Source organism: Condylura cristata, unplaced genomic scaffold, assembly GCF_000260355.1.
Source record: "Condylura cristata isolate star-nosed mole 26May11 unplaced genomic scaffold, ConCri1.0 scaffold00007, whole genome shotgun sequence".
Classification (NCBI taxonomy): Eukaryota; Metazoa; Chordata; class Mammalia; order Eulipotyphla; family Talpidae; genus Condylura; species Condylura cristata.
This window is the reverse complement of record NW_004567108.1, coordinates 2623919-2632302: the sequence shown is the minus strand read 5'-3', so window position 1 is coordinate 2632302 and position 8384 is coordinate 2623919. Positions and strand designations below refer to the sequence as shown.

Genomic DNA, 8384 nt, shown 5'->3' with positions numbered 1-8384 from the left:
ACCGTGCATCTTTGTGCAGCTGGACACACACGTGTTCTTTTTTTTTTAAGATTTATTTATTTATTTATGCATACAGAAATGGGGTACAGGCCAGAGATGAGGAGGGTGAGAGGCTTCACCAGAGACAGAGCGGGGAGCAGAACAGGCAGATCGACGAAGTCCACTGCTGAGAGGAGCAGCGGGCGGGTCAGGAGAGGTCTGCCGCGCCCTGGGGTCACCTCCGGGGCAGGCGGGGATCCAACTCATACGGAAGCGGCTTTAGCTTCTCAGTGCTGTGCTGTAACCTGCTACGCCCCCAGGGAGGGCCTCACACACGTGTTCTTTAAACGTGCCCCTCCGTCCTGTCCCGCTCCGTCTCCTTCCTTCCCACGTGTCCTCGGGCCAACAGGCAGCTCCGTCAAAGTTCTATGGCCCAGACGGGTTCAGATTTGCTACATGGAGACTGTTCCGAGCCCCGCAGGAGCCTGCTGGTGAGTGACACCTGCTGCCCCCCACTTCACTGCAAGCAATGGCCTTTTTGCAAGCACTCCTGAAAGCAAAGCCATGTGCTAAGAATTGCCCACTGGCTCCCCTCGGTTTATCTGGGGCGATGTGAGGAGCAGCCCTGCAGCTAACATGGGGGCGCTGGGTGTGACCGCACCTGCCACCCGCTCCCTCCCCCACCAAGTTGTGTGGGGCACACACAACCCTGCCTGAGACGCCACCTCCCAGCCTCCTGTGCAGCGTGGCCTGGCCACGTGACTGCTGGCACCCCCAGGCATGCATGCAAGGGCGCCACTTCAGAGTCTGGGCCTGAGGACTCAACCCCACCCCAAACTGTAACCCACAGGGGAGAGGGAGCCCCAAGGAAGGGCAAGGCTGCCAGGTGGACAGAGCCGGGGCCCTGAATGACCTTGTGGAGCAGAGACCTCCCCTCCCCCGCCCTGCAGGACACTCACTGGAGAGGGTAGGTGCCTGGGCTCTTTGCATCACTTTCTCGTGGTGACCTAGGTTTTAGCCAAACGGACACAGAGCCCCTACAGTCCAGTTCCTCACAGATGGGGGTGCACCCCCACGCCGTGACCCCCATTTAGCTGCAGCACCGCCTCCCACCTCACAGCCCTGTGCTCTGACATCGACTGGCACAAAGCCTGCTGGCTGCAGACAGCGTAGCACCTGGGTCTGAGAACACCCGCCCGGCACCAGCCCATGGTGACCGCTGTGCCCATGTGCCGCAGGGGACAGTGCCCTGGCCTGGGCCCTACCTGGAGGGAGAGGTGGCACCATCCCTGCAACAGGGAAAGCCCAGCAGGACAGTAACCGCGCTGGATTCTGTCACTGCACCCCACCCCCAGCGTCCAGGTGGACCGCTGTGCCCCAGGAAGTGGGTGGCGGGGCCCACTGGTGCCCTCGGTCACCTCCAGGAGGAAACACCCCGCGTGTGGTTAGCAATAGACAAGCTGTATTTGGTGCCAAGATGGTTAAAAGCACAATTCTGACATGAAAACGTGTTCTGCTCTGTGTCAGCGGCCTGCCTTCTAAGCCTTCTGTCGGCGGTCCTCTAGATTCTCCTCGCTGCGAAGCTGAAATCCGAAAGGCCGATCATGCTCGTCTTCCTGGACTCTCTGAACGGAAAGGAGACTCCTTAGTGACTCCCCCGGCCCACAGCCGGTGCCCAGGCCAGCTGGGCGGTTTTCCCTCAGGGTCACTCTCTGCGGGGTCTGAGCAGCCACCGGACCTCTGTGAACAGCCTGCTCAACTTCCTTGTGCCTCACGGGCATCTACTCGCCGGAGGCCGGCTCTGTCTTCCGGGTGCTCCCTGGCCTGCGGGCGCCAGCATGACAGCCCTGTTGGTAAGGGGCTGGGCACAAGGCCTGCCTTCTCCCCCCCTAAACAGCACCTCCACTGTGGGCACCGGCGGGGTGGAACCACAGGGCCTTTTGGTCACCTTGGGACGTGAGAACTGCCCGAGGCTCACTGCAGAGATAAAGTGGACGCCAGCTCGAGGACCAGCCCTGGACTGCATCTTACCTCCAGAAGCACCACGCTCTCTCCCGGGCCACGCTGATGGGGCAGCCTCCGTTGGCAGGTTAGGGGCCGGGGAGACTGGGGGAGAAGGGGCCCCACCCCACCAGCCACAGTGGACCCCAACCCACCCGGCTCCAGAGCTGCGGCCGTCACTGTCTTTGCCGTGTTAGCCCCCAGCCGGGAGGGCTAACAGGGCTGGAAGCAGAGCACGGGTGGTATCCCCAGGGCCTTCCCCTCGGGCCACAGGCAGCACCCCACAAATGCAAGCACTGTCCCCACAGCCAGGCAGGGGCTGCTCTGGACGTCTGGGGTACTCCAGGGGCCCAAGGAAGGGCTCCACAGGTGAAGGCCGGGGCTGCTGTGGAGGTGGAGGCGTGGAAGGCCTTGGGACCCTGCCCCGGGGGCCGAAGCCTGGGGTGCGGGCCCTGTGCGGCCTCACCTTGAGCCCAGCCTGCTCCCCTCTGCACCTCACAACAGCTTCCCCGGCACAGGAACCTCCAGCAGCGGTGAGCTCAGCCCCCCCACTCCCCTCTGCGGTGCCCAGCACCCCCAGGGCTGCTCTCCTCTGCACTACCCCAGGAATGGGGTGGGCCGGCGATGACCGGCTCCCGCGGCGCCTGCCGGGAGCGCAGCAGGTCTGTGGCCTCCGGCCTGCTGCGCTTAAGACCCGGGTGAACGTTCTCAGGACAGGACAGATTTTCTCCCCATCGACCCCAAATCCCTGCTGCCCCAAGCCTCGCTCCCAGCCGGCTCTCTGGGGCTTTGGGGCGCAGTCTGTGCCTGCCTGTCTGTCCACCTGTCCGCCAGGTGCCTGACCAGAGCCGGCGGGCAGAGACGGGCTCAGCCCAGGCCCTGGCCACCAGGGGGCGCGGCGACTTACAAATTTCCCCTCACAGTGTCCAGGTAGGCTTCGGTGTCCTTTTGCGAGATGTCCCGGTCCAGCCCCGACAGGTAGCGGTACACGTAGGAGAACGTCTCGAAGGGGATGCGAGCAGGCCCGCCCTCGGGGTCGAGGGTGAGGATCTCACACAGGTGCTTCATGGCGGAGTTCAAAGACTGAAACACACAGACCAGACGGGGCGTCAGGGGCCGGCAGGGGCCCCCACCCCGCAGAGCAGAGCCTTCTCCAGGCGCAAGAGGTGCAGGCGACAGCGCCTGGCACAGGGAGAAGGACAGGCGTTGCTGGTCCCGCCTGGAAAGTGTCTAACTCAGATTTTATAGGAACAGGCACTCGCACTCGATTCTTACTGGACAGCGCAGGTCCTTGTTTTTCCACCAGCAGACCGTGGCAGCCCAGACCCCTTTCCCGGCCTGCGGCCTCCACCACTGGCCAAGGGAGACCGGTCACCCCAGTCAGCACCGGTGCCCGCCCTCCGGTCCTGCCCTTGGCTGGCTCTGTGGCCTGGCTGGCTGGCCCTGCCGCCAGTGGCTCGCAGTGGGGTACCCGTGCACCCCCGCTGACACGCCCTGCTGGGGGGTGGGACATGGCCCCTCCTGGCCAGCGCAGGGAGTGAGGAGTGTCCAGCCTCACTGCCGAGAGTACAGGCGCAGGGGCCTTCCTGGAGCCGGCTGCCCACTGGGCCATTCGCAGCCACTGGACCCTGGTTCCAGCCAGGAGTCACCTTTCCAGAGACTCTGGGCCCCGCAGGGGGCCTCTGCGCCCTCCTGCCCGGGGGCTGGCCCGCCAGCACAGTGAGAGGTGGCGGCTGCCAGCGGCAGGCAGGGCTGGGCACAGGAAGACAGATGGGGCCCGGGCCAGAGCCGGCTCAGGGGAGCCACCGCTGGGCTTTCCTTCCAGAACTGCTCCAAGGACAGGAGCCGAGCCGCTGCCCCCGCCCCAGGGCGCCTGCGGGCTGGCAGTGAGATAAGCGATGGAGCCAGTGGGGCCCACAGCTCTGAGGGCGGCCTGCCCGCCACCCCTAATTGAGCTTCATGGAGCCCGCCTCTCCTCTCAGTGGGTTCTTGTCCTGAGAGGTTTGCGCACTGAAGACGCGGCTCTGGGGTCCGGCGGGTGCGAGGACCCGCAGCCTGGGGCTGCTTCTCAAAGCCCGGCAGGCAGAGGCTCAGAGGCTCCAGCCTTCACAGGATCGCAGCTCAGTGCATCTGATCCGAGTGATTTTGAAGAAAAAGGAAGCGGTGCAAGGTGAAGGATGTGGCCCCGGGCGCCAGGTGGGGGGCAACGAGGAGGGCAAACCCCAGGAGGGACCGGGCGTCGCCCCGGCGGCCCGCTCCCGCAGCAGGCAGGCGGCGCGTGTCTCGGGCCCCGCCGCAGGAGCCCTGCGTGGCCTGGTGGGGGTGGGGCTGCCACGACCGTGGGCCCCCAAAATACCGACTATCCTGCTTTCTCACCTGACGTAAGTCTGCGTTCACAACGGCGGTCTGAGGCGCCCACAGCGACCTCACCTGTCGCAGGCCGGTGAGGGAGCGGACCCCGCCACAGGCCCCCCCACCACCCGCTGCGCCTCATGCCCGTCCCCCATTCCCCGAGGCTCACCCCGCCGAGCATGCTGCAGCCCAGCGCTAAGAATTTCATCCACTCGATTTTGTTCTCGCAAGGGTCCAGTTGCAAGACAGCTCTGAATTTTTCTACTGGCAGACACAAATTTTTCCATTTCTGCTCAAGATCGGCCAGCTCCACGTACGACTTGTGGCTGCACTGTTGGGAAAACGCAGGACTCAATTTATATACATGTTTTAAGAACTGCAAAAAGCACACAGCGAGGCCATGACCACGGGGCTGGGCCGGGGCTGGCTTCAGCCTCGGGGCCGGCGCTCCAGCCCCCAGTGGACTTTCTCTAAGCGTGAGACGGCGAGGCTCTCGCGCCGGGCCCTCTGGAGGCCCGGGCCTACGGCCCACGGCGGCGGCAGCTGTGACTCTACCGGCTTGCTCGCAACCTGCATAAGCACGCGCGCAGAAGGGACCCGCGGCCCTTGTGTCTGGGTTCCACTTGTTGGGTTTTGGGGTCTTGTGTTTCGTTGCCACTTTAGCCACAGTACGGAGCGTCTCAGTTTGGGTTTGGTGCTGGAGACGATTGTGTGTCCCTGCCCCATGACCTAATTATAAATAGCTGTTGGGGGCTCTCATGGGAGGACAAGGAGGCCCCTTCTTAGATTCCTTCCTGGACAGAAACCTGGAAGGTCCGTCCATGCAGGAAAAGAGCGGGAGGGGCCAAAGGGGTGTTGCCGCCCTGCAGGCGGCGGGGGGGAGGGGGGGGGGCCCTGCTTCACCCAAGCTTATCCCCGAACCCCGAGTGTACCTGCTTGTGCAAGACTTTCAGGAGTCCTTGAGTCAGACCGGTGTCTGTTTTCTGAGTGGCCACAGGCATTTCAATTCTGTCCTTCACGGGAAGGGGGTCTCCTCTGGACAAAGCTGAAAAATACCTGACAACACAGCCGCCTCTGTAGACTCCTCAAACGCAAGGGGCCCCTGAGGGCGGCTTGTGAGACCCCTGGGGGTGCCCAGGGGGCAGAGGGCTGCAGTCCCTCGCTCTGCGCTCTGACCACCCTTTGGGAGAGCCTCAGTTTCTCAGTCTGCAAAGCGGCCTGACACGCCCACACGGGTTCCCGAGGGAGCAGTGGAAAATCCGCTACTCAACAATTTAAAGTGTTTCAGGTATTTGTGAACATAAAATTGAGCTTCCAAATGTGCTGACTGAAACAGGGCAAAACTGTAAAATCCTAAAAGGGTTCACTGTATTGGTTCTAAACTCTGTCTGCTTATAACTTGAAAATTTCGTTTTTGGAAATGATTAGAATGTCTGCTGCAAGAAAGTGCAGCCTCCTTGGTAAAAACTAAGCTGGGCAGCGGTCAATCTCCTTGCGATGATGACCCCACATCCTCTCAGTTGTTTTGGTTCCAACAGAAAGGGATGCCTAACTCTGAAGGGAAGTGGGTCAGACTCACAGTGGAGTACTATTCAGCCATCAAAAAGGATCAACAGTGCCATTTGAGGCAACATGGATGGAGCTGGAAGGAATAGTAAGTCAGAAAAGGAAGCAAATACCAGATGCTGCCGCTTATATGCAGAACAGGAATAAGTCAAGGTTCAAAGTCAACCAGACACAGAATGCCCACAGGTGCTGCCGATAGCCCTGAGGCAAGGGGAGTGAGGCATCAGCGCAGCGGGGAGGGCGCACAGCGGATCCTCGCTGGGTTAGGATGGGGGCTGTGGTGGTGGAAGCGTTTTGGGGACACCCCGGGATCTTGCCCTCCTTAAATATAGAGTAATGTAACTAAAAAAAAAAAAAGGAAAAGGCAATTAGAAAAGATCCCTTGTAAAAGCTGCTCCACAAATAAAGGGCTGTTTGGCTTGACAGCACAAGGCAGCAGCTCTCTCCCCCCTGCCGCACGGAGACCCCGGCCGCCCCAAGGCCCGCGCGGCTCTCACCCCGCGGACCACTGCAGCACGTCGGCCGGCTGGGTGCGGATGGCCGCCTTGGTGAACTGCTTCAGGATGTCGGGCAGCTCCGGTGGGATGTGGATCTGCTGCGCGCAGAACATGGTGTCGGGGAGCGGCATCGCAGTCAGCGGCCGGGGCCAGGCGGGCAAACACCGGCAGCTGCGGGGGGCGGCGGGCGGCGCGGCTCAGCTGCTCCGACGCGGGGAGGGGCGGGCGGGGGTGGGACGGGCCGGGCCCGGATTTGGAGCGGAGGCGAGCCGAGGTCCCCCGCGCGGTGTGCGGTGCGGGGTTCCGGCCGGAGCCGCAGTCTCGTGCTGGAGGCGGGCTGAGCGCTTTCGTGGCCCCGGGCGGCCGGTGGGGGCCGTACCCGCTCCTCCTCCGGCTCCAGGGAAAATGAGGGCCAACCGCCCTTCCAGCAACACCCTAAGCCCCGCGGCTCCCCTGCGCCACAATAGGGGCCGGCGCTATTGTGGCGCAGGGGTACCCAGGCAACCGGACGCGCGAGGACCCCGCCCCGTGTGGCGCAAGCGCACTCGCCTCGGACCAGACACCGCGCTTGCGCAGTGCGCCCCCGGCCGCAGGTACTAGGCGCACCTTCGCGCTGCTTCCACCGCTACCTGTGAAGGGCGGTGGCTTCACAGGGGGCCTCCCGCCCCTGGCTTTGGCTACGGAGCTTGGGGCCTGACGACTCTGGTGCCCGAGGGGCTCGGGCCGGCCTGCCTGCCTGGAGGCCTCGAACAGCATGCACGTGTCCCTGCGGGCCAGGATGCTGCGGCCTCGCGCCTGGGCACCTGCTGCGCCCATTGCCCCGTGGCCCCTCCAGATCGCAGTTCAAAAGGCACTTAGCGTTCATAGGCAGTGGGCTGTTTCCAGCTGGAAGATGATTCCAGTTTTCCTGCTAGAACGGCTGAGCCGACCTGATTGGCTCTGAGAGGGTACTGATAAACAATAAACAGGCCTTGATCAAAGGGCAGGAGAAATGCTGATGCTGGCGGCAGGCAGGGCTGTGGACTTTGGGTGAGCGGAATACTGACTGGCCACAAAGAGCCCGGGAGGCCCCTCGGGGAAGACGAGGACTAGGATCTGCTGTTTCCAGGGGGCCGCAGACAAGGCTCTTCCCTTCTCCCAGGCATCCACCCCCAGCATAGCTCCTCCGGCTCAGCAACTTGCTCCAACTTGGACATTTTTCCAAGGCGGCAGCACTAGCACAAGCTGCAAATCATCACCATCTCATGCTGATGACCGTGAGGGGAAACAAGACCTCTCACACAGAGAGGAGAGTTGACAGGACCTTTGGAAGAGGGAGCGATTCATTACCTTCGGTATTTTTGTGACTTAAATCTTCCAGGAACCCATGCTAGGGAAATACTAGTCCACGACCATAAATGTTTACCATATTACATTAAACCACAGCTGCCTTCTAGAAAACGCCAGCTTCAGCGACACAGTGGAATACAATACAGCCTGACACTTTAAACGAGGGGCTGCTATGGACTGGCCTAAGGAGATGCTCAGGGAATTGAGGGAGGAAATTGCTCCCTGGAGAGCCTGCCCCTTGCAGTGATCGAGGCGCCATGAGGAGACAGGCAGGCGACCTCCGGGAAGGGCACCGGGCTTTGAGGTGGTATCTTAACCACAAGCATCATCGTGCTGGGTTTACCCAGCATACTGAATGCCAGCTAGGTCCCAGAGGCTGTTCTGGGGGTACAGCTGTAATCCCCAGTTGTTTTTATAACCTCCAAATTTTACATTCAAGTGGGGGAAAAGTGCAAATACAAACAAGACAGGCAAGGCACTCCCCCTCCCCAACTACAGGCATGAGAGAAACAGCGGCAACCATTAACCACCTGAGGGTACCCGGAGAGGGCACCCCAGTAAGGAAATGGGGAGGGTCTGGCTGGCCAGCAGGGCAGCCACAAGTTTGCAGGCCCGGCTGGCTGCTGTTCTGGAAACAGGCTGCCTGGAGCAGCACCCACG

General features: G+C 62.0%; 1 protein-coding gene across 1 annotated transcript; it reads right to left on the bottom strand.

The window, feature by feature from the left end:
* Positions 1-238: 238 nt before the first annotated feature.
* ROPN1L (rhophilin associated tail protein 1-like) lies at positions 239-6580 on the bottom strand. The gene is made up of 5 exons (XM_004678059.2): positions 6396-6580; positions 5265-5388; positions 4502-4663; positions 2888-3063; positions 239-1604 (listed from the first exon to the last, which is right to left on the bottom strand). Exons 1-5 carry the CDS (start codon positions 6524-6526, stop codon positions 1541-1543), a joined length of 657 nt encoding a protein of 218 aa, XP_004678116.1. The 5' UTR covers positions 6527-6580; the 3' UTR covers positions 239-1540.
* Positions 6581-8384: the final 1804 nt, after the last annotated feature.

Excerpts from the sequence above, each read along its gene's own strand:
- ROPN1L (XM_004678059.2), bottom strand. The coding sequence starts at position 6,526 with ATGCCGCTCCCCGACACCATGTTCTGCGCGCAGCAGATCCACATCCCA. Across the intron at positions 5,389-6,395 it reads GTGCTGCAGTGGTCCGCGGG|GTATTTTTCAGCTTTGTCCA; the intron begins GTGAGAGCCGCG and ends CTGTGTTGTCAG. Across the intron at positions 3,064-4,501 it reads GCTGCAGCATGCTCGGCGGG|TCTTTGAACTCCGCCATGAA; the intron begins GTGAGCCTCGGG and ends TGTGTGTTTCAG.